At 42.8% G+C, this 25,468-nt stretch overlaps 4 protein-coding genes across 12 annotated transcripts in view; all 4 read right to left on the bottom strand.

Annotated features, from left to right (window-relative positions):
* Nucleotides 1-5,256, bottom strand: part of kmt2ca (lysine (K)-specific methyltransferase 2Ca) — a 53,551-nt gene extending 48,295 nt beyond the window's left edge. For all 9 annotated transcript variants that reach the window (XM_074693126.1, XM_074693128.1, XM_074693127.1 and 6 more), the window contains exons 1-2: nt 5,128-5,256; nt 866-1,093 (exon numbers count right to left, since the gene is read on the bottom strand). In XM_074693126.1, the coding sequence (XP_074549227.1) occupies nt 866-1,092 (227 nt within the window). In that variant the 5' untranslated portion in view covers nt 1,093; nt 5,128-5,256. The remainder of the gene's footprint in view (nt 1-865; nt 1,094-5,127) is intronic.
* Nucleotides 5,257-6,212: 956 nt separating this feature from the next.
* On the bottom strand, nt 6,213-8,372 carry xrcc2 (X-ray repair complementing defective repair in Chinese hamster cells 2). Its single transcript, XM_074693136.1, has 6 exons — nt 8,254-8,372; nt 7,909-7,990; nt 7,772-7,807; nt 7,539-7,688; nt 7,170-7,446; nt 6,213-7,090 (listed from the first exon to the last, which is right to left on the bottom strand). The coding sequence occupies exons 1-6, from the start codon at nt 8,272-8,274 to the stop codon at nt 6,778-6,780; spliced, it is 879 nt and encodes a 292-aa protein (XP_074549237.1). The 5' UTR covers nt 8,275-8,372; the 3' UTR covers nt 6,213-6,777.
* A 779-nt stretch (nt 8,373-9,151) lies between these two features.
* Nucleotides 9,152-15,173, bottom strand: LOC141807745 (uncharacterized). The gene is made up of 4 exons (XM_074693941.1): nt 14,956-15,173; nt 12,734-13,253; nt 12,135-12,643; nt 9,152-11,975 (listed from the first exon to the last, which is right to left on the bottom strand). Exons 1-4 carry the CDS (start codon nt 14,962-14,964, stop codon nt 9,612-9,614), a joined length of 3,402 nt encoding a protein of 1,133 aa, XP_074550042.1. The 5' UTR covers nt 14,965-15,173; the 3' UTR covers nt 9,152-9,611.
* Nucleotides 15,174-16,753: 1,580 nt separating this feature from the next.
* Nucleotides 16,754-23,814, bottom strand: actr3b (actin related protein 3B). The gene is made up of 12 exons (XM_074693769.1): nt 23,523-23,814; nt 21,573-21,628; nt 21,221-21,345; nt 20,911-21,021; nt 20,740-20,835; nt 20,549-20,656; nt 20,311-20,454; nt 20,051-20,224; nt 19,866-19,958; nt 19,648-19,773; nt 19,415-19,498; nt 16,754-18,233 (listed from the first exon to the last, which is right to left on the bottom strand). The coding sequence occupies exons 1-12, from the start codon at nt 23,564-23,566 to the stop codon at nt 18,138-18,140; spliced, it is 1,257 nt and encodes a 418-aa protein (XP_074549870.1). The 5' UTR covers nt 23,567-23,814; the 3' UTR covers nt 16,754-18,137.
* Nucleotides 23,815-25,468: the final 1,654 nt, after the last annotated feature.

Below are 25,468 nucleotides of genomic sequence, written 5' to 3'. Positions count from 1 at the left end.
TTTCTGTTGGTTGCGTCGACGCTGCACCGAGCTCAGACTGAACATCACAGCAGTGAGTCTGGACTTTCTGATTCAATTAATTTAAACTGTAACGATAACTAATGATAAACCATGACAAAGAAGAACTGAAAATATATATAACGGCGAACTGAATCAGAAAAACACTTTCACCTGAACTTTGACCAGGTGTCCAGGTAAACATCATGACATCACATAGGCTTCTACATCCAGGAGAAGAGAGTGTGTGTGTGTGTTTGTAGCAGGAGGTAAAACCTGGAGCAGACTCAGTCCAGAAGACATCTCTCCCTCTCTGCTCATTACCCAGCATGCAACTTAACCACTTCCTCTCCAAACACACACGCGCAGTGCTGTTTTCAGAGACAGTTGGGAGTTTGAACTCTCATGGCTGCAGCAGAGGATCCCTGAGGGTCCTCACTCTGACGAGGACCTGCTTCCTGTCACTGAACACACCTGATTCAACGTTAACAAACTCAAATGTTAGTGTCCAGCCAGCGCTGTTACACTACTGGTGCCTGCTGCAGCCAAAATAGGCAATAGACGCATAAGTTTCACATGTTGGAATCATTCATTTCTTCGTTTTGTCCTCTAAAATTCACATTTTTAGCAGATTTATGAATATTTTCAGGGTCAACTTTTTCAAAAGGGCATTAATTTGCTTACTCCATGAAGAGATGTTTAGCACATCTTTAGATCTGCAGTCAGTTTCTTCTCATTTGAAGCTGATTACCCGTGTTGACTTTTGGAGGTTAATGATTCATCAGGACACGATTAAACGTAAACATCAGGATGAAAAGTCCTCACACAGATCAGTTCCAGCCTCACTAAAAAACCAAGGTACACTCACTTCTTCCTCGATTTGGGAGGTGGCGGAGGAGGTGGAGGAGGAGGAGGCGGGGTGGGAGGAGCAGATCGGCCCGTGCTCCCATCTTTCCGAGGACGCCCACGAGGACGTCTCTCCGGGGTGGGGCTAGTAGCAGCAGCTTTGGCCAGCTGAGCGCTGCGTCCAGCCCGAGTGACGGGAGGGGCCGGTCCTCTGTCCCGAGGCTCCTGAGATTGAGCCTCGGATGGCATTCTAGGTAAAAAGACACAGTGAAAGAGATGATTCAGGCATTTTTTCCTGATGTTTTCTTTGTTTAACATCTTATGATGCACAAAGTTTAAACCGAAGCATCAGAAAAAAAAAATATCTTCAAGTTTTTTGTCATCTTAAAACAAAACACGTGAAAATTGACCATTGTTTATTTGAGGAATGCATACCTGTAAGTCCAATCACAGGTCTTTGTTTGTCATGTGACCTCATCAATTTGCGTTAATGGTCTGACTGATAACACAACCTCCTCACTTCAGAGAGCTGACTACTGTACACTGTCTGCCTCTGAGTGTCAAATGACTGAAAACACGCACCCGGTGCTGCTGCTGCTGCCACAGATTCTCCAGTAAACGCCTGATTTAGGAAGATGGATATTAAGACCGTGTATTCCTGACGTCCTTGTGCTCATTAAAGAGGGGGCATTCTGCTTTCCCATACGTTAAACATGCACGTAGAGGAATCATGCTAGATGTTCAAACTGTATGTGTGCAAACCTTTAAACTGCTATGTCTTCCTATGTTGTAGAAATCTGCATGTCAACTGGTGGAATTTCAGTTGGAATTACCAACTTGTAAATCGAAGCATCCACACCACTTCCGAGTTCCCAGTAGGAAATTCTGAGTTCAGGAGTAAACAGTTATTACGCTCTTGTTAGATTCTCTTTATTTTAGAATTTCTGACTAGTGTTCTTGGCAATAAATCTGTAAACGTAAAGCTGTGTACATATTATTATTCCATGTTTATTTACAGAAATACTGATTTTATGGCAAGTTCCCACTCATTCCCACTCCGGAATTCCCAGTTCCGAGTACAAATGGAACGCATCGATAATGACTAGTGGGAAGGGCTGGTCTCTATCAACAAAATCTGCCCACGGCTCTGCTAGTCAGGTCTCCAGGGGGCTGGCCAATCAGAGGAAAGGGGGTTTGTGGAGTGGGGAGCCTTAAAGAGACATTTGCTTAAATGAGGCGCTCCGGCAAACGCTGAAATATGGGTTTTCTTCATCACTAGTGAAAGAAAAAGAGATTTTTGATGTTTGAGTCATATAAGGCTACCACGGGGTACCAGTGGAGTAGTATATAGGAAAAGAAAAAAACTCTCTGGGTAAGTGACGATTCTTTTAACCAATCAACGGTCTGCAATGTTGTTGCTTCACTTTCCGGGAGCGGATCGGTTCAGTCTGGCACTCCTACAAAAGGGTCCCAAAAAGTGGGACGGCTCGTCCCGGTTATTTGGGGATCTGTCCCGGGATAAGTCAGTGGAAACGCTACAAAATGCGCGACGTACCAAGACGAACTGAACCGATCTGCTTGGTGGAAACGAGGCTTAATTTTAATGTGTCGCGTTTTTCTTCTTTGTTGGATTTATTAGCGGGGTACGCTGTGTCGCACTGCTACGGCGTCACGCTGTTATCTAACAGCTGTGGCTTTCGGCATCCGGCTTAATCACTGCCTACAACGAGAGGGCACAGTTTGCTGTGGAAACACAAACGGGATCAGGCTTAACCGTACCAAACCGCACTGAACCGTACCGGACTGCTTGGTGGAAACACGGCTTCAGAGATACTACTGTTTTAAAAACGTTTGGTTGAGTACAGAGGAACCAGGTCAGGAAACACACTCACAGGAGGCCATCTGCACCAGGTGCTGCTCACAGCCCAAGACCAGAACACCTCCGCCCAGGTGTCCACCCTGCTCAAGGCCAGCGAGAGGCCCACAGTAGCGACGCACTACAGCAGACCCCTCACCTGCCTAAACTGATGTTCACCATAAGTCGCAGGCCCAAGTACAGAGGGCCTCCGCTGCACAGGGGCTGATCCTCTCTCTGAGGTAATAACAGAGGCGTAACAGGTGAAAGAAGATGAGGATGCGTAGCTCCAGAGCCAGTAGGGTGGAACATCACTATTTGAATATGTGTGTGTTTGTACATTTGGTGTGTTTGCGAGCCATGCCTCTCACAATCCATGCATTGTGAAATCCTGAAACAAGAATACTACAACATCCAGTGAGTTAGGGCTGGACAATTATGGCAAAAATAATAATCACAATTGTTTTGATAGATAATGAAATCACAATAAACACAATTATTCATAATTCAAAAACTTGAGTATTTATTGAACTAATTTATTGAAAAAACAACCAAAAATAAATTAGTTTCTGGAATCCTGGGTTGCTTACGGTACTGATGGGGCACATGTCCTTTGCTAGCATAAATGTAACAGCCTCCGTTATCTCTTGATGTCTCCTGGTGGGATATGGAGTGGTGCTGTAAAAAGTGTCCTTAACGGATAACTGTGTTGTTGTTGTTGTGGCGCTTGCTGAAGCTAACAGGCTAGCACTTTTCGGCTCTTCTGGTCCTTTACACCTTGGTAATAGACCACTTTGTGGCTGAAAGTGGTAAAATGAATTGGTCGTGTTACCTTGGGGAGCGGACACAACAAATTTTGCAAGTAATGTCCTTCAATGTCCGACAATTTGATGCCAAAATTTTTTCCAGATGACTGAAACAGTCCTACCTTTCTTGTCAACTAAAGGCTCCCTTTCTGCCATGTTTGTAAACTTCCTTCTTCACTTGTTTTTGATCGACAAACGCTTGCTGCTGCTGCACACACAACACAAGTGCATTTATGGTGCTTTTGCAGCGCAGGAAATAACATACATGCCGCGCCGTTCTGCACATTCATTGTTTTTCTTTGATTTTAACGTTTTTATGATCATGAGTAACCAAAATAAAAAAAAAGATTAGAGTTCAATTAATTGTCCAGCCCTACAGTGAGTGTATACATACACGAGACCTCACAGATGTTCACGTCAGGGGATGAGTGAACAGGAACTTATAATTTCTGGTAAAATTCCAGATCAGGGAAGCACTGACATGTTCAGGAGCAGTAGGATAGTTTCACTGACCCCACATTTAAGGGTTATTAGGACAAATTGGTCACGACAGGCTCTGAAACAGGTCTCTGGAGGAGGAGAAATCAGGTGTGTAGCCGGTTGTAGGATGCATGTCATCTCTACAGCCACGGTCAGTTAACATTAAAACTGCTGTTTCTAAATGGTCCTTAATCATTCCAGGAGATTTTTGATGATGGACCACCTCATCGACCAGGTAAATCTTCTCTATCTTCAATGCTTTTTTATCTATAAAATCTGACTGCCAAATTATGGAACAAACAAAGAAATGTGTCAATCGTTCAGTCTGTGCATCATATCATATTCATTCAGTGTTATTAGTATTCAGGTATTTTTTCAGTCTTGCTCTGGGGTCGGATCAGTACAATGTGTCAGCTTATTGTCAGTATCAACAACCAAAGAATATTCATAAACATGTATGGGAATATCTCTATATATAACACGTGATAAGGTCTTCTTCTACGTGTAATTTGGCAAAGAACACACAGGTGTGATTACACCTGGAAACAAACTCCAAACTTATTAACAGACAACAGATGACATTATTTATTGATCAATAATAAGCAGACCAGTTTGTTTTCAGGAGGAACAAACCTGAAAGTCTCTGTGGTTAGCATATGATAAACGCTAAGGATGATACTGTGTGGTTAGCATGCTAATCAAACCATCTGTCAGAGGAGTTATAACGGGTTTTCCACCGATTGTCAGACTGTAACACATTTATTTGCAAACAGAATGAGTTTAAACATTTAATATGTTTAGCTTAAATTTGATTCTGTGTACATGTGTCACTCGTTTATGATAAATCAGCTGTATTAGTCCTTTAAATTAAACTGAAGTGTAGAAGCACAGCAGTTAGCTGTTAGCAGTTAGCTTCCTCGGACCGCCCAGTTGACTGATCACTTCTATGTTAGCATTAGCAATAGCTCACAGGCTAGCTGTTAGCGCGGACTAGAAACGAGTGCATCTCGACTCTTAGGCGCGCTTATTCTTCCTATCGCTTTAAATCCACTGGCTTGGTGTTCAGATAGCGCAAAAATATGCCTGAAAACTGCGAAGCATAGGTGTCGAAGTGTCGAGGGAAAGGTGAAAAAGCCTCCTTACTGATTTGATGCAATTCTCTTTTTCCTCTCCAGCTTTCCAGCCAACTTAAACCGATCTGTTCAAACCCAACAGCGAACTTCTCCCGAAGATAACATCTGCTTCACAAGTCTGCCATGATAAGATTCTCCGACGAAACATTCCCGTTGATCGTGGAAGAAGAAAAAGATGGTTTTGCTCTGAAAATTGGCGAAAAATTAAAGTTGAAGCGGTCGCTCCGTCATGGAGGCCATGTTTGGGAGCGACCGAAGCACCGCCTGTCAGCGACAACAGGAGAAGTAGGGCAAAGAAAACATTAACGGTTATAACGGAGCCAAGGCGCTTACTGGGCAGAGATACTGTCTCCTGCCCGGGGACAGATGGAATTCACCGGGAATGACAGATTAATTTACAAGGGTGAATCAGAGTCTCTCTCGCACTGGGTTTATTTGTTTGTGTTGTGTAAAAAGTGTGTCTGACCCTGCGGAGTGATCTGTAGGAGGGCTGCTCTGGTGAAGCGGTCCCTGTCATCAGACCTGAAGACCCGGACTGGATCTGCACGAGAAGCTGGAGTGACGCTTGCACGTGCGTCAGTTATGGCCCGTCTCATAGAGATGCAAGATATTGGATATGTCCTAATAACCGATTTTCTCTGAGTCAATTCGGCTCAATTCGATACCGAGTCAAGTATATCATTCGCTAGCTGGAACTATAATCTTTCACCTGTCCAGTGAAAGCAAGAAGTGAACAGTTTTCTTGCCAAGTTCATTTATCTTTGGGCGGCTGCTGCTATTTTTCTGAACTTTATTCGTTTTCTTTCTGGACGTAAACCTTAATTACTTCAGGTTAACAGCTCTTGTGTACAAAATAAACCAGTAGGAGTGTTTTTTTTTACTACACCTCTTATAACCTGGGTTTACAAACTATGAAAACATGTATCCATTTGCTTTTAGCACTGCCCCTTTTCAAAGCCTCATTAGCTGTACATATCAACAAAACTGTTCCCATCTTCTTCTGCCAATAATGTAGTGTAATCTATAAGCAGGCAGAAACATGACTGTGTAAGTTAAAACATGTTACATTTTAATACTCAAGTTAAAAAAGGACCATTAAAGAGGGGGTATTGTGCCTTTCCAGGTTTTAAACATGAGTATAAAGTAACAGTGCTGGTATTCCTACTAGTTGTGTGCGAACTTCAACCTGCTCAAAATAGTCTGTTCCAAATATAACACAAAATTTCACAAAACAAATTGATGACATCAGCTCATAAAGCTTTAACTGGTTGCCACTTTTTAGTTTTGTGCTCAAACACCAAATGCCTCCAGAGGGCAGACGCAAAAAGAAACACTAGTGTGAGAGAAATGGGGATTGTTTTAGCTGTTGTACAGGGGTACCAGAGAAACCGTTTCAAGCCTGAAAAGAAGAAAGCCCCCCTCTTTAAATCCTCACACATACGCACAGAACCTTATTCCAAACTGAGAAACAAATTGAGCAGATTAGGAATAACATCCCAGCAAAGCAATAACAGATAAATAATAAATGTTGGTGCAGCTTTTTGCATTTGAAGTTGCTTTTTTCAGCTAGCTTTCAAAGTTCAGCACACTGACGGGTTTTACAGCCTTCAAAACCATTGACGTATTGTACAAAAAAATTGAAATTAAGTCACTTTCAGCATCAGATAAACTTCACTCCTTCTTCCGTCACATAAAAGGAGCTGCTCTTGTATGTCTTGGTCTTAGAGGAGGAGGTGTTGACTGTGAAGAGCTGCCGTGTCTTCTGCTCCTTGCTGCCTCCTGCTGTGTTGTTTGGGGCCTCCTCTTTGGAGCATAGCAGCCGATGGGTCACCAGCCGCTGCCAGGGGCGACAGAGGAAGGGCCGGTCGCTATCAGAGGTTGAGGTTTGGTTGTAGGAGGAGGATGAAGAGGATGGTGCATTGTAGCTCCTCCTGATGGTGTGACAGGTGGCAAAGACTGTGATTCTGTAATCCCTGAGGAGGAGGCCCAGAGGAAACTGGTTATAAAAACTGCAGCAGGACTCCCAGAGCCTCTTATTTGAGAAACAGGTACCTGAGCAGACGGCCCAGTAGCTCTGAACACTTGCTGAGCTTCTCTTCCTGTCGGGCATAGCTGGTCCCACCCTCACTGCGGTCCAGCCAATAAAAAGCAGAGATGCTGTCAATGAGGAGGAGCGCCAGGCTTGGCCGTGATGTCAAGGTGGTCTCGAGGAAGTGTAAGGTGAGGAGGAGCTGGGAGGATGAGGAGCAGTGGACGACAAGGAGACGAGACAGGCACGAACGCAACACCGCCTCATCTGCACCGGCTGATGGCAAGCCACTGGAATGAGCTAGAAAAAAGACACACAGGATGATGAATGCACATAGAGTGCCTGCATTTCTGCTTCTTCTTTTTTTTTGTGGTGTTTCAGGATGTGTGTACCTGCACTTAGTCTGCTGTCCAGTATGCTGACGAGTCGGAACATGTCCAGAGTATAGTCAGTGTCCACAAACACAACATCTACCTCCAGGCCGCCACTGTCCATGGGTAAGACACAGCGGCACAACAGGTGGTACAGCAGCTCTGTCTTACCTGCCACACACATACACACTCACACTCAATGTACAGAAAGTTCCAGCAAGGTGAAAGTAGTGTTCCTTGTAGAGTTAGCTCACCTGTCCCCTCTGCCCCGTACAGCTCCACCACCTCACCTGCCAGAGAAACACATATGATCAACCACTGTAACCAACTGTCCGATCAATCACCAGAGATCATGTGACGTGTGTTGACAAAAGTGGGCGTGGTCAGTTACCATGGTTGGGACCTCCATCTTCAGGAAACAGTCGAGGTTCGATGTCCTTCAGACAGCGACGAGCCTCTAAACGTGCAAACAGCTGAAGAGACACACAGTCCGTCAGTCTACTTACAAAACACAGCACTAGCTCATAGACCACACCACATCCTGAACTGTACTGTACTGAACTATAAATGTATTCAAAGAAATCTGAACTAATTAAAAGCGCAGCTCTCCTCCGTAGTCAGAAGTTAAAATTAGTCTGAGTCAAACTAGTCAAAACGAGTTTTTCTAATAGCTTAAGTTAATAAGAAACACCAAATATAAAGTTGTTAACACAAAGAGTAGTTCTTTTTTTATAACCTGGGCTCCGCTTTCTGTCATTTATGCTCGGATTTATTCAATCTCCTCTTCAAAACATCGAAATGCCGCCACCTCCATGAGCTCACTTCCTGTTTGCTGTTTTACCGTAATAGCAGGAGCGCGTTCTGCTACCGTAATGTGTTGAGTACACAACCCTAGATTTTCTGGTTACCAAAGCGTCAGCTGTACAGGAAGCACTTAGGATTTTAAAATCTATTTTAGCCTATTTTCCAACATATGTCTCACTATTACCGAAAATTAAGGATTCTTTATCCCAACTGTTGCAAAAAAATGTTGCCCTGGGCTGGTTTTATTAAATCATTAACTATTTAGTCTTTATCAGTCTAGGGATAATAAACAAACTTGTATGTTGCTGTTGTAAAATATCATCATAAATCATAAAAAATTAATTGTACAGTTGACAGGACAATAGCTCTGCTCGACTGACGGCTGTGTTCTGATGAGCATCTCCTATGGAAGCCCTTAAAGGTCATTATTCAATACATGTTTTCTCAACGTGTGTTCATTTCAGTTGTTTTCTTGAGATCTTGAGGTATTTTTCTTATCTCAGGATAATAGGATAATCCATCTTGACAAAAAAGCTTGTTTTTTAAAAAAATAATATAATTTTTTGTTTAGTTATCACTATCATTGAAGCTTATTAACTTGCCACTTAATGAAAAGCACAAAGAAACACATAAATAGTCGATAAAAGGAGACTACACATTGACTTCTCAAGACAATAGTAAATAATAATAAAATAAAATGTATTCATCATGAACTTCCATGGTTTTCATATAAAACCACTTCAAAGCATCATCACAAAATCAATTCAACAAAAATGACAGTCAACAGGATTTCTGTTTGTTTTTTAATGACATCGAAATACATTTTGTGAACAAAACATTCATGGAGTAATGGGAATTTAAGATGATGGACAGCCCATGAAGTGTTTCAGCAGAACCATAACTTGATAGAATAAAACAGCTATTCACAGAGGATCAGATCCTCAGTCATCATAAGATTTACAGGTAAAAACAACAGTCAGAGATAAAAACACTCAGGTAAAAACATCCAACTTTGCATTTGTTAAAAAACATTTAATAAAAACAAGAACAAGTTTATTTTTTTTCCATACACATCTCCAGTGTTATGTTAATTTCATGTATGAGACACGATGGACGGAAGTGTATAAAATAGTCTCATTTTATAATTATAGAATCAAATTAAGAACAAGTACAAACACTCTTCGCCCATAAAACTCTGTGAGGAACATTTTACTGCAATGCCATGAGTGGCCACTTGGAAAACAGGAAGCAGTGAACTGTAATCACATACATCCTGTCTCAGAGAACCAATCAGAGACGCTGTAGTTGGACACAGCAGGGGGAAAAAATGGTCACTTGACGGCTCTGTGGGTCAAAGTAGATCAGGTGAGTCTGTGTGTAAGGGCCTGTCTGTGGCTCAGTATCTGTCCCACCTGCCTGTCTCTCCGGAGCTGTGCCTTCTGTCTCGCTGTCATCTCTGACCTTTTTGGGTCTTTCTGGTTTGTGTTTGGCCCCCTCCATGTCCCCCCCCGCACCGCCTCCAGCCTCATTTCCTCTCAGAAGTTTTCTCATGCATTCAGAGCCCCGGTTGGTTGAATCCCGACCATGTGACAGCTCCTCTGACTCCAGGAGGTATCTGATTGGAGGTCCCACCATCGTCCGTCTGGGCCTCTTTGCGGACGTCTCCTTTCTGTCCTCTTCCATTTTCTCGTCACTTCCATCATTTACACACACCTGCCTCACCACTTCCTCCTCTGTGCCCCTCCTTCTCTTCCTCCTCCTCCTCCTCTGAGTCACTTTGTGTCCTTCTATTTTAGTCCCATGAGCCTCTGAAGCCCCACCCCCTTCCTCACTCTGACCTCTGAGTTTTCCTGGTTTTCTTCTCCTGCGTTTGGGTCTGTCTTGGTTGATTAGACCTGTCTTCATCTCTGTGTCTGTCTCACCTGCCTGTCTCACTTTCTGCTCTGTTTCCTCAGGTCTGTCAATCGTTGATGTTTCCTGTTTCAAAGTTACACCCCCACTTTGACTCCTCTCTTGTAAGTTTAGTTCCCAGCTGGTTCCCACCACTTCCCAATCATGTGACTCCTCCTCTTTCTCCAGAAGGTTCCCGATTGGTGGACCCAACATTGTCTGTCTCTGCCTTTGAGGGGGCTCTTTTACCTCCTCTTCCCTTTCTACTTTCACCACCTGGTCTCCACTCCTCCTCACACTCCATTTCTCCACCTCTAGTCTTTTTCTTCTAGTCTCACCTGAAGCCCCACCCACAGTCTCACTGTCCACTCTGACCTTATTTGGCCTACCTACTGTCCGTTTGGGTGACCATGCTGCATTCTGATTGGTCGATTCTGTCTGTTTCTCTGTCAGCTCAGTAGTTTTACTTCTGTCATCTAAAGCTCTGCCCTCAGCTTCAGTTTTCTTCTTCTGTGGTTTTGTTTCCCCTCTAGTCTCCCTTGCTACATCCTGATTGGCTGTTTCTTGACTGTGTGACGTCTCTGTCTCTGGGAGATATCTGATTGGTGGACTCACCATTCTCCTCTGCCTTTGAGGGGGCTTCTTCACCTCTTCCCTTTCTTCTTCTTCTCTCTCCAGTTTCACCATCTGGTTTGCACTCCTTCTTTCACTCCTTCCCTCCCTTCTAGTCTCACCTGCTAAACTGGCTGCCTCTAAAGCACTGCCGACAGTCTCACTGTCTACTCTGAACTTTTTTGGCCTCCCTACTGTTTGTTTAGGTGACAATTCTGCGTCCTGATTGGTCAATTCTGTCTGTCTCTCTGTATGCTCAGTACTTCTACTTCTGTCATCCACAGCTTCGCCCTCAGCTTCAGTTTTCTTCTTCAATTGTTTTGTTTCCCCTCCAGTCTCCCTTGCTACATCCCGATTGGCTGTGTCCTGACTCTGTGACTTCTCTGACTCTAGGAGGTATCTGATTGGTGGACCCACCATCCTCCTCTGCCTTTGATGCGATTTCTTTACCTCTTCCCCCCCTTCTAACCCTTTGCGTTTCACAGTCTGGTCTGCACTTCTTCTTTCACACCATCTCTTAATCTTTAGTCTCTGTCTCTCTCTTCTAGCCACTCCTGAAGCCCCGCCCACAGTCTCACTGTCCACTCTGACCTTTTTGGGCCTTCCAACTCTGCATTTGGGTAAACACCCTGCATCTTGGTTGGTCGATTCTGCTTGTTTTTCTGTCACCTCTGAAGTTATAGCCCTGTCATCTAAAGCTCTGCCCCTAATTTTCTTCTTCTGTGGTTTTGTTTCCCCTTCACCCCTCCTTGCTACATCCTGGTTGGCTTTGTTTAGTCTGAGTAGCTTCTCCTCTGACTCCAGGAGGTATCTGATTGGTGGACCCACCATCGTCCTCCTCGGCCTCTGAGCCAACTTCTCCTCAAGTTTTTCCCTACCTCTCCTCCTCCTCATGACTTCCCCACGTCCCTTATCTCTTCTGCTCCTGCTTCTATTTCTAGCGGATGCTCCATCTTTCTCCATGGTTCTCCTCCTCGTTTTAACTTGTGTTTTCTTTCCCTTGACCTCCTCCTCTGGTTCGTCAACACTACCTGAAAGCATGGACGTGTTTCTACGACGACGACCTCTAATGTTGTGGGAATATAAGCGGTGGAGACGCAGGACGGTGTTGCCTCTCCGACGACTTCCTTTTCTGAAGACGGACAGGTGGAGCTGCAGGTAGACAGACGGGTGTAAGTACATCACAGAGAACTGATCAGGAAATAACCCCAACTCCATCAACTTCTGGATGCCTGCTGACTCCTCCCACTCTTACTGACAGCCTGATCAGTAAATAAACTGATAATAATCGATTTTTAAAGCAGCACTAACCTGTTTCAGAGCCGTTCCTCTGCCCACCTCTTGGCTTCTGTTCCTTCTTTCTTGATGTGACCGCTCCTCATACTCAAGCAGGTATCTGATTGGTGGACCAACTGCCTTCCTCCTCGGCCTGTCTGTCACCTCTGAGTTCTTCTTTATAGGTGAGAGTCCATCTGCCTCCTTGCTCCTCCTCCTCCTCCTCTTCTCCTTCATCATCACCTCATCCACCTTTTCATTCTCTTTTTCTGCCTCCATGTTTTTATCCTTCCCTCTCTCAGCAGTGGTGTGTTTTCTTTGAGCTCCAACAAGGCCAGTTTGGATGTTTCTTCTCCTGCCTTGAGTCTTGATTCTGATATTTCTGCTCTCTTCTGATTGGTTGATCTTATCACCATCACTCCTCCTCCTCCTCCTCCTTCTCTGAAGAAAGGGGGAACTTCTGGGTGTTGGATGAACTGGGTTCTCGTTTTTTCTTTTCGTCCTCTTCTTCATCTCTTCTGTTTCTGTCGACTGCTTGTTGACACCTGAAGAGAGAGAAATAACAATCTTTTGGATGTTTGGATTCACAAACATTTACAGAGTTGTTAAAAGAATAGCCAATGACAAACACTTACTGAACTCTTGTTTTAAGGAGCCTTCATCATCCTCCTCTTCCTCCTCCTGCTGCTCCTCAGCCAAGTGTGGGCTCAGAGGAGCAATGAGTCCAGGAGGAGGAGCAGCTGAGGCATCTGCGGGAGCCATGCTAGGTGACGGGACAGTCAGCTGGATGTCTTTGGACTCAGGTTGTAGGGGTTCTGTATGAGAGGCTGGACTACTCAGAGGCATTATGGGTAGCAGGGTGTTGTAGAGGGTGTGTCCACATGATCTGGGTGTGCTGCAGTACTGCAGCAGAGCGCCCCCTCCTGGTTCATCTGCTCTGACGGCGACACATCGCCACGCCATGCCACACAGCTGCTGAGTCAGCAGGTCCACCTGGATAGCAACGTCCCTCCTCGCTGCTGAGTCGCTCTGACAGCCCACATCCTTCCTCTCCTCCTCTGGACTCTCCCACTGACAGCCCACCTCCCTCCTCTGCGCCACCACCTCCTCCTCCTGTCCCATCCACTCCTCTACTTCCTGGAACAGATGAACCACCTGCAGGGGGAGGCAGAGACCTTAATAACTCAGGTCCAAACAGCAGGATGCAAACACTGTTTTTCTTATCTCAGCGACATTATATTTCAATTAACAATCTTTTTCCTTTAGAATAGAAATTATTTCCTGATCTAATCCAAAACAAACTCATAAACCTCATCATTGAGACATTCTTGTATAGAAGCTGTCTGATGTCTCTTCACATACATTTCTCTTCTTCCTGAAACAATCTTTATGTTTGCAGTGATTCTGGCGCCCCCCTGTGGACAAAGAGGGACTTTTAAACTCTGTTGATTTCGTCCTGAAATATGTAGGTGGTATTTTCTGACAAAACATCATCACTACCTATTTTCCTTGCTTTGAGTATTAGAAGAAAGGGTTGCCAAAACTAGATCCTGATCCAGACTCAATTATTCTACATGTTTTATATTCTGTATGTTTTATACAGATGCAATAGTCCTTGTTGCAAGGGTCACTGGTTCTACTCCGGCTGTTAAAATGTTATATGCAACAGTGAACAGAAGGATCTTTTGTCCAGTTTGCCTTTGTGAGGTGCTGGTTCAAGTCCTGGCCTGGACCAAGATGGGAATTGGGCTGATAGATGATAAACATAATTTCCTGTGCACTGTTGAGGTGCCCTTGAGCAAGGCACTGAACCCCCATCTGCTCAGTGTTGTACGTTTTGGAAAAAAGCGTCCGATAACTGAAACTGTAAATCCAAAAAGATCTACATGAGTAAAAGTTGGAGTGAAAAAACAGTGGAAGAATTACAGAAATCTACAGCGAGTGTGTGAGGACAGAAAGAAGCAACCTTGTCCTTGAGGCCGAACAAAGAAGTAAGTCACACACACAGTTATCAGTGCACCTGTAGAGGCCCTTTGAAAAACAGTAGCCAGTGCACACTCTGTGGCATGATATAAAATTTTCCATTACACTTCCAGCCCTGACCTCTTTCCCACTCTCTACTCTCACATTTCCAATCTCACGAAATGCAAAGGGGCCAAAAATAAAAGTAACGACTGTTATGAACATGATGCTAGAACTATGAGGCCTTATTTTATTTGTAGACTGGTTCCATTTTTTTTCTTTGCACCTCTTCACCACATTGGACTGGTTATGAAAGTAAAATCCCCGCCTTATTGCTAAAAAAAATAATCTAGTCTTGGTAAAAGGACCCTGTTTACTGAACACCCTCTTTAACAGCTGACTGTTGTGTCATAAATAAAGCTAACAGTTAATTTCAATCTATATTAGAATCGGCTAAAGCTTCTCAGTTGAGCTTTTAGGAAGCAGTCAAAATGGTTTTGTGCTGTTTTGCAGTTTATCAAAGTAAAAAAAGAAATCCTATGAATATTTCTGTTTGATATTTAAATGTTGGATGTGATCAATTTGTTGATGCACAAATATCTATTCATAAACACAAATATTACACATCCCCCTTTGTAGGGCAGAGCCCCCTCAGTCCAGAAAAGGCGTAGACACGGCTCTGAACACAGAGGTGAACCATCGGCATGTAAAGTAAACCATGTTAAAGGGACACTTTTCTCAACACGAAACTGGAATTTCATGTCTATATTCGTTAAAAACCTCTAAACAGTCGCTTTCATTTAGCACGTGATTAACGGTTAACGCCAAATCTTCGTCAAATGCTTAATTTGCCAATTTTACATGGAAATCCGAACATCTGTAAAGTTAGACCCACCGACAGCATCCTTGAATTCTCAATTCCACCAATTCTTCCGTTTTTCACGTCCAGATGAAAACACTAGCGATTAACCGTTTTCTCTCTCCACATTTCGGCCGTTTCCACGAGTTAAACAGAAATCCGTAAATCGTTAAATCTGTGAGTGTTAGTTCCTGCAGCTCGGAGGAGCCTCACAGCTCTCCATCACAACAGTGGAGCTGTTGCTGCCGCCTGCGCTCTGCTGCCCCCAGCGGATAGGAGGAGGAAGGGGGACATTTTTTTCTCGGTTAATTCCAATGAAACTCAGATTACTGAATTAGTTTTAAATTTTATTGAAAATTTCTCGCAAAATGTGATGACAAAATGACGATAAAATACAACTTTTGTTGTTAAAATTACGTCCTAAGTCCTATTTTATTATCACATTTGATTTACTTATGTGTTCTCATTCTTTTATTTATTTATTCATTTATTTTTGCATTTTGCACATCATTGTGAGGACATGTGTGCATAACTCTTTTTTAAATTTATTTTTTTTTAAATTATTTTAATCAATAATATAAATGTTGGGAAAAAAAGTTAAGTCATAAAATCCCAGACCAGGTTCCCCCAAAAATCTCTGGACTGTGTGAAATGTTGATTCAAAAAAGAACCTGAAGTTTTTTTGTTTTTTTTTTAATTTTTTTTTTTTGATAATTGAAAGTGTATATCCAATCAAAAATAGGACAAAGACAACCCTTTTTAATTTTGAAACTGAAAAATATTGTTTAAAAAAAAAAATTTGCTTTTTTAAAAATAGCTGGTGCACTTACTTGACACTCAATTATCAATATTTCACCACCTTTATGGACTTGAGGTCATGCTTTTGAAAGACCATATGAAGAGTTCATTCGCAAAAACAGATAAACGCCATTTTGGAAAAAAATGAGCTGATGCTTGTGATTTACTCTTTGTATTTAATTTTTCCATTACCTCTATTTTGTTATGTCATATCTCCTTTGTCAAAGACACTGGACCTTGGTTTGACTGATATCATCTAGAATAAACAATAAAAAAAATAGATTTTTTGAAAATTTATTAAAACAGAGTTATCTGCTTTTGCAAATTAACTCTTCACATGTGTTTCACAAAACTCACCTGTTAAAGACCTCAAAGAAATATGGTGACCTTTGTGCATCTGTTTGAACAGCATTTCCCGGTTTGTCATCTCAGTATGTCTCTTTCTCCTTCATCTGTCAGACATGTTTCCTAAGTTTCTGGTCTCAACTGAAAATAAAAACATGCAAACCTCGCTGAGTTTTTCTGGAAGTGAGGGAGTTGAAAAAAAAAGTGTTGTGATGAGCCAATCAGAGCCAAGAATAGAGTGTGTGTTGCAGGTGTTTATTGACAGCAGCTCAGCATTGGATCACAGATCAATAACATTCATTGTTCGTAAAACGTCATCATAAAACTAAACATCTGTGGAGTTCACTCAGAGAGGCGGCGGTGACCTCTGACCCCTGCACAGTCAGCTGATCAGGTGAGATAGCAGGTATATGAAGTGGGGATGACAGAAAACAAAACCAGAGTGGGTTTTTCTTTTCAAGCAGTGAGAAATCATGATCACATTTAACTTTTCAAGCAAATACAAAGTTTTTATCCCAACATCACATTCAGAGATTTTAAACTTTTTCTCCTCTTATCTTTTTTTGTCCAGTGATTTACAGAGAGTTTCTCGTCTGAATCTGTAATTTCTCCCTTTGATACAAAACATATCCCAACAAAGCACTTCTCAAGATAATTATTACAACTATATCTCTGTTTCACATTTGTTTCACCTGTGTCCCTGAACACACCATGCTCCAGCTGAGTGTGGTTCAGGTCTGTTCCTGTGTCCTGCCTCACTGTACCCTCAGCAGACAGTGCATACAGTATATTTATATTCACATATATGTGTGTTTTTATTCATGTTAATAATATATGTGTTCCTCTGTTAAACTCTGTACAAATATAGACACTCTGAGTGCAGTAGTTTATAATACACGCTGTAAAACACACAAACAGCAGACACACTGATTCACAGTTTGAGATTCAGGGTCACATCAGCTTATTCTGGATGTTAATTAGACTTAAAGCTAACAGAAAGTCTTCATCTTTATATTGTTTATCTGTGCAGTTAAATATCTCTTTATGCAGATGATGTGACTCTGAGCAGAAACAAAGAAACAAAATAAATACAGACAGAAAAAATACTACAGAATAAATAACACGGAGTGTCCCTTTAATTTAACCCCACCACCCAGACTCTGCGTTTAGTATGAGACAACAGATAGCTTTGTTGACACACAGGTCACCTGTTGCGATCACAAAACATCAAGTGAAATATTTCAAATTGCGTTATGTGTTGTTTGGGTGTTCATATGAAACACGTCACCGATTATGTATTGTCAGATCACACAAACAGGCAGCAAGAAATGGTAGGTGGTAGGGCGGGGTGGGACACAGTTGCATTTGCTTCTTAAAGGTATAGCATAAAATTTGTGGGGAACACTATAATCACTTTAAAACTGAAGGAAAACGACACACCTCATGGCTACGACGCATCTTTTTTTCTATGATCATAAGGGAGTTAATCATCGTTAATTTGGGGCAAACATCAGAGATGCTACAATCCTTAGAACACAAAAGTCCCTCTAAAACTTTACTAAAGCATCTCACAGCTCTTCTCTGCATCCATCAGTCAGGCTAAAAGTTTTCATTTCAACACAAACATGCCAAGCATTTATGAGGATGGCTAACAGGCTAGCAGCTAGCAGACTGTCAGCTAGCTAGTCCTCTCCAGGTCTGGAGAAATCTTCAGGTATCAGTGATGTTGACTCTGGAAAAAGTTGCTCTGGTTATTAAAATAAAACTACACCTCACTTGGTTTTTACTGCTTACAAACTGACTTGTGTGCTTCACTTTCTCCAGACCTCTCTGTGCTAAATGAGACTGAGCTAACCTGCTAACAGTCTGTTAGCCTGACAGGTTGTAAACTAAACAGGGGGGAGAGACCAACAGGCTGGTGGTTAGCGGAAAGCAGGCAATCTGGCCAGCAAGCTGCAGAGTCCATGGGCTAACAGACTAGCTGGCTGGCTATCTAGTGGACAGCAGGCTAAGGGGCCAAAGGGCTAACAATGTAGCACGCTAACAGGCTAACCAGCCTCCTGTAGCTGTTGACATCAGGACATGATGCCGAACACGGGGTTGTGTCGACAGATGCTCGGGCCAATCTCATCGTAGTCCTTCTTGGAGTGACACACCTGGAGGAACTCCGGCTGCAAACACACGCAAAAAACACACACGTTCACACATTGATTTTAAAACTAGTGATTTTCTCTTTTTTTTTTTTACCTAACCTTTACATTTGAACTGGCAGCACCATGAATGTAATTGTTTACATATTTTGTGATACACTACTATAGGATATGTCCAGAAAGCACACCACAGAGCTCAGTCTGTGCTCAGCAACTACCAAATAAGTGGGATGTAAACAACAAACTTCTATTAGAGGTAAGGGTTATTTTAAAAATGTAGCCAAATGTTCACATTCATTGCTAGAGTTAGGTCAGTGTTTTAGCCAGAATCAGGAGGATTTAGCTTTGTGTGAGTCCTCACAGGTAAAGCGGTATAAATGTGAGTGTGTGTGCAGAGGTGTCAAAAGTATTCACATCCCTCAAGTAGAAGTATAGATAGTGGGGTTTAAAAAGACTTTTGTAGAAGTTGAAGTATCAACTCAAGTTCTTTACTAAGTACAAGTGTTAAAGTACTGGTTTCAAAACTACTTCCAGTTTAAAAGTAAAAGTGTAAGGGGTACAAAGGCCATTAAGGACAAAAGCTTAGTCTGCGCCACAAGGGGTTGTTGGGTGACGTCGTGAAGACTATGTCCATGTTTTATACAGCGCAGGGCCTTACTAAACACAGGCTAGATTGTTTCAAACTAATCTAGACTAGCCAAAATGTTTATGTCATTTAGACCCCTCCCCCACGTAAGTCAAATTAATTTCATTTTCCACGTACACGCTCTGCCAGACCAGAGCATAGTTTTCTTATGAGAGCTTCCTGGTTTGCCCCAGCAGAGTGCAGCACCTCTCATCGAACAGCAATCCAATTCACTCTATCCAAAAGGCGCAATTTATCTGGGTAGGTTTTTATTTTTTATGTGTTTGTGTTATTCTTTTTGTTAGTTTGTTTGTTTTTGTAGTCTGTTGTTTGTTTGTGGCTGGATTGAAAACAGGCCGAAATGAAACAGGAGTAAAAATAAAAGTAAAGTAAGTAAGTTAGGTATAAATACCCAAATTTTTACTAAAGTAAGGTAACAAAGTATTTTTACTTTGTTCCTTGACACCTTTTTTGTGTGTGTTTTTGTGTGTGTGTGTGTGTGTGTGTGTGTGTGTGTGTGTGTGTGTGTGTGTGTGTGTGTGTGTGTGTGTGTGTGTGTGTGTGTGTGTGTGGTTACCGTAGATGCCAGCATAGAGCCTCCAAACCAAACAGCATAGCGTTGCATGTGATGTGTGACCACCTGGACCTCCATTGGCTTCGGCTGCAAACGTAAACACTCATTAAAGAGAGTGGAGGTGTGCTCTGCCTGCCTCAGGCTTTGGCATTCCACATAGGCACGTGAAAAAGCAGGGAGCTCCAAAACAGAGCTGAACCACTGAATATAACTTATTTTCATAGTTTTTGTCAGACCTTTATCCGTCCTCCACTGAGTTCTTCACTCATTTTTAGCCGTGCATCAACGACTCTCTTCAGGTCTCTCTGAAGTCGCCGGCCGAAGTCTCTGAACATGGTGGATCCTCCTGAGAGCACGATGTTCTAACAAACAAACACAAAAAATACAAACCTTAAAAGCTAAACATGATGTTAAGTTTTGATAACTCACTCGCAGGTGTTCTCAGGTGAGTTACCTTGTAGAGCGGCCTCCTCACATCAATAGGACAGCTCTGGATGACCTCGTCAACAACATCAGAGATTGGCTGCATGAAGTCTGGGTTGGCAAACTGCAATAAAAAAAAAAAAGGATAGACAGTGGCACTCAGCTTTCAGGTGCAATACTGCCCCCTGCTGTGTTGGAGTGTGGAGTTACTCTGACCTCAGGGTGGAAGAAGATCTCAGGACCCAGGAAGCGCTCATAGCCAACGTCGATGTGGAAGGCGGTCTTACTGATGGCGTTGATTCCTCGGTACTGTTTGATCCACTTCCCTGGATCACAGTCATACTTTGTAAACTCCTTCACGATGTCCGGACAGATGTAACAGTACCGCTCCTAAACAGCAGGGGGAGTCAGAGAAAGTTAGAGAAGAGGGAGACAAACTGAGGAGGAGCAGAGGATTAGAGGAGGAGTTGTGTTACCTTGACAGCCTTGGCGGTCTCTAGAGACTGCTCTGGGGGGATCCCCGCCTCTCTGTCTCTGAGCAGCTGCTGGATGAAGAAGGTGATGTCCCGCCCTGCGATGGGGATGTGCTTTATACAGCTGCCAATCACATAGCCCTCAGCCTGAGACAGACAATCACATTGACCAATCAGTGAGCAGAGAGCTTCCGCACAGCTGCCAGTGTGATGACATCAAGTGTGTGTGTGTGTCTCTCACCACAGGGATGGCGTGTGTGACTCCATCCCCGCTGTCGATGACGATACCTGTGAGGGTTCTCTGTCCCACCTGTCGAGACGTCCAGGAGGCTGCTAACGCCAACACAGCCTGACAGGAAAAGAGGTCAGAGGTTATGATGTCACATGGTACAGCTGTCACTTCCTGTCTGTGTTTCTGTCTGTGTGTCTCACCTGCACGGCGATGTAGAGTCCAGGTATGTTGAAGGTCTCGAACATTATCTCTGCAAGATACTCTCTGTTCTCTGGAGTGTTCAGAGGAGGCTCTGTCTGCAAACACACACGTTACACACTGTAGAAGGTGGGAGGAGTCAGAGGATACAAAGGAGGCGGAGCCAGACTCACCATCAGGAAGCTGTGGTCTTCTGGCTCTGCTCGCAAATATTTAAAGATGATCTGCTCCATGAACTTCTCCATCAGGTCCCAGTCCTCCACCATCCCGTGACGGATTGGCCACTGCACACACACACACACACACACGCACACACACACACACACACACACACACACACACACACACGCATTTTCACTCTTCTTCTTACCACATTATTCCTCATCCTCTTACCCCTGTCCTCATCCTTCCCACATTTTCCACTTTCCCTTCCTCTCCTCTCCTCCTATCCTACCCTCTTCTTCATCATACTCTTTATCTAACCTTGGTTGCATAGTTGGGTTTGTCCACAGCTTCATCTCCGATGTAGAAGTCCAGGTCATCGACTCCTCGTACGAGCCTCCTCTGGGCCTGCTCGCCCACGCTGGCCGACTCCCTGATGGCGATGCCTGATCCAAACATACACAGGAGTGAGGTTAAAGGTTGCAGAAGCAGCTGTATAGGAAAAAAAAATTCAAAGAAAATTCACACTGCTCTGTTTTCCCTTGCTGGACAGACATTTAAACACTTGAGTGTTAAATTCAACCTCCTCTCCACCGTGTGCCTCATTGAAATGTCCAGAACAGGATAAAACGCAGACTGAGTGAGTCATTGTGAGCTTCTGTGTGATGCTTACAGGACGGCATGATGAACTGAGGCTCTGTGTTTCCTGCATAACCAATCTTTGTGTACCTGCAGCCAAGACAGGAAAGAGTCTGTTAGAGAGAGGACAGCTCTCAGCTCAGTGTGACAGTGAAGAGGTTCTCAACACCTGGCTCTGGGCCCAAAAAACAGGCTCAGAGGTGTGAAAGAGTTGGATGCAAAACTGCAGCCAAAGCAGGAATAAACATGTTTACAGCTTGGTACAAAAAGGGAGGGAGAATTAGGGGCGTGGCCTCTTTGACTGACAGGTGGGAGCTGCTAGCTGTCTGTTGTGTGTCCCTTCATGCTACATTTCAGCTACTGTCTCTTTAAGAAACTTCAAAGCACCCAGGGAAAAGCATTCCAGAATGTTCCTCCAAACATCACAGAACAGAACATTTCTGATTGATTAGTTTTGGCTTCTGGTGCTTTTATAAAACAATCACTAACCAGTGATGTCATCAGTTGGGCAAATCTCATGATTTCATATTTAATTCTCATGTGACCTAAATATGGTCACTTCTGGTTTTAAGAATAAACACGCTGACAGCTAAACATGAAATCCTCAAGATTAATAAAGTCAGCGGGTGGCGTCCTTGCGCCCATCCTCTTGGATTCGAGTGCTTCTTTGTCCCCTCTCTGTGTCCATCCTGTCCTCCAGCTGTCGCTGAACCCTCTGAGTGTCTGCTGGTGTGAATGCAGCTCCCGCTCCAATTCTTGCAGCTGTCCTACATTCAGACACTCAGACCAGAATAGATGGGGACTGATCACAGACCAGCGTCCGTCAGACTCAGCACACACTAATGACAGCCGGACATTTTTATAAGTCTAGATAACTGACGCCTCACTGGAACTGTGAAAATACTGGAGTATGCATTCCAGGCCAGTAGGGGGTGGTATAACCTTGTACTTAAATACTACTTTAAAATAAACTTTCCCAACACACAGAGGCTGTATAAATGTATGTACAAACAGATTCCTACCGCCCTCTCCTGTAAAACCATGCAAAGAGTCAGAGCCTTACATGGTCTAGCTTTCTTTCCAACTCATCGAAATGTCACTCAAAGAGGCCACGCCCCTAATTCTCCCACCCTTAAGCCCTTAATCTGCTGTAAACAGATTAGTTGCACATAAATTAATGTCAAACAGATGCACTTATAAAGAAAATATATTTTAATATGGTACCCTATGTGGACTGCCTCACTGCTGGATACGGCCTCTAGTGGACACTTAGAAAACTGCAGTTTGGGGGATTTTGATATCAACTATTTCTGAATTTTATTTATTATTATTTATTTAATAATTATTTTAAAAAAATTAACTTTGTTTTTTAGATTTTTTCATACTCAGAGGTAACCATGGATGTGGCAGTTTCTTGCCAGTCTTCCCTGTCCAACTTTTCCACTGCTTTCTGGTCTGTGTGACTCTAAATTGGGCCATATTTTACTAAGTGAACATAATACTGTTTCGAAGAAGACTTGGAACTACAGGTTAGGATCCTAAAGTTAATTGGAAAATGTTTACTGAGGAAATAAATCAGCAGGGACGGAGGGACATTATTTTCAAAGTCGCTTGCCTGCTGGACATTAGAGAGGAAGCAGGTTAAAGACAGCTGTGGTGTAAACTGACACAGTATGTCCTTAAACATAGTCTATGACATAACAAACAGTTTAAGAATAAAGCAAAATCTGTTAAATATCAAATCAGTTATTAATATGATTTATAAACACTGGATGAATTTAATTTGTGTGAACTTTCCCTTTAATACCAACCAAAACAACCCCCACTTTCTCTCTTTCTCACACACATACGCACACAGGCCTGCAGTCTTCATGCATGTTATTCATAAGCACAAAATATCGCGCTACATATGACGTCACATTCTTTACAGTGTGTGCATCCATGTGTGACCGTGCATGTATGTGTGTGTGCGCATGTTTCTCACCCGGTCCCGCAGTCTATCACGCAGGGGGGGAGCTGCTGGGACATGTTGTGGTTCTGCTCCGGCTCGGTCCGGCCCGCAGAGCGGTCGGTGGTCGGCTGGTGAGACCGGATCGATGCAGCGCGCGAGGCGGAGTTTGATTTGTGTGATGGAGAGAGTCCTCCTCCCTCTCTCACCTCCTCTTTCTATCTCTCTCGCAGTAGTTCCGGGTCGGAGGGAGAGGAGGAGAAAATAGAAACACATCTGACACTGCCCCGGTAACCGGAGAGAAGCGTGTGTGTGTGTGTGTGTGTGTGTGTGTGTGTGTGTGTGTGTGTGTGTGTGTGTGTGTGTGTGTGTGTGTGTGTGTGTGTGTGTGTGTGTGTGTGTGTCTTTTATGCTGCGTTCACGTGATAACTGCTGCACTGAAAATACCTCTGCTGTGGAAAAACAGCTCAACTCTGACACTCTGTGGCCACCACATGCAACAGAAACTTAAAAACTAAATAACTTAATAATTATTTAAAATAATTATAATAACAAAGTTTTAAAAAATCAGCTCAGGGGTGGATTTATTTTTCATATTCAGATTTTACTGAAAGATGTCTTTCTGTTAATGCCACAGTGGTACTCGGTACATACAGTTAAATAAAGTGCTGCTGTGACTGAGCAGTACAAACAGCAGGGGGCAGCAGACACACATCATCTGACAGCTACACATTCACCTGACATGCAGAATAAAAAGGTCTTATTTCAAGATTTTCAAAGACAAAAACAAAATCCTTCTTTGAGTTTGTAAAGAGAAAAAGAAATCTGCCATCAGGGCTGGAAGAATGTACTTGTATAGTCCCTTATTTCAAGACATTTTTTCTTTCCAATACTTTACTTTCAGTCAACATTACTGGTGAGTAGAACACTTTTTATGTCAGTGAAACTTCTATAACAGCTTTAATTTTACTCTACAGTGCTATTTTAGCTTTCAACCATAAGAAACAAAATACACAAAAATAATACTGGAAAAAAAATAGATAAATGAACCAAAAAGCTATTATAATTTTTATAATTAGCCAGAAAATGAATAAAATGGTTAATAATGCTTATAAAAACCAACAGTTAGGAACTCTCATACTATTAAGACATCATTCTTATATCTGGAGAAAAAAAATCCTCTCATTGCTTCTTCCCTTGTCTGTTATTGCACGCTTCATATTCAGTTGTGATTATAATGATTGATTATGGTGATGTCTTGTACATGCAGGCCTCAGCTCAGAGTTTACAAGCCCTGGATACTGTGTACCACGGAGCTCTGAGGTTCATCACAAACTTAAAATCCCTCACTCATTGCTGTGTCTTGTATTCACACAGGATGGTCGTCTTTGTCTACACATAGACTTCTACATTGGCACACTCTCATTTATAAGGCGATTTTAGGTCTACTACCTTCATATCTTCTGATCTTCATCGGCCAAAGGACTTCAGGGTCTTATAATCTTCGGTCCCAGAATTTCCTTTTGTTGTCTGTTCCTAAGATTCAGACTGAGCAGGGAAAAAAAGGCCTTTAAATTTGCTGCTCCTTTTGCTTGGAATGAGCTGCAAAAAGACCTGAAACTGAATGAGCTGGTCTCATTGGACACTTAGGCATCTGGCTGCAGATGTGCCGACAGATGATCTTGCTTCCTTTAATAATCCAGCCCCATCTTTAAATTATTGTACATTAAGTGTTTTCCAGGTCTGTGTATGTTGTGAGGAATGCTGTTTTGTGAATGTAAGAAACTTTGTACATTTTGCTGCTGCCTATCTTGGCCAGGACACTCTTGTAAAAGAGATTTTTAATCTCAATGAGTCTCTCTTCCTGGTTAAATAAAGGTTAAATAAAATAAAATAAAAAATGATTTAAGCTGTTTCATTTTATTTATTTCTCTGTTTATTTTCGCATTTCTTGTTGTTTGTGAAACATTTTGTGATTTTGT

The sequence above is a fragment of the Halichoeres trimaculatus genome, unplaced genomic scaffold, assembly GCF_033239565.1.
Source record: "Halichoeres trimaculatus isolate MK-OKI-2021-1 unplaced genomic scaffold, fHalTri1.1 fHalTri1_scaffold_18, whole genome shotgun sequence".
Lineage (NCBI taxonomy): Eukaryota > Metazoa > Chordata > Actinopteri > Labriformes > Labridae > Halichoeres > Halichoeres trimaculatus.
The sequence above is the reverse complement of the archived record's forward strand: the minus strand, read 5'-3'. Positions and strand labels throughout refer to the sequence as shown.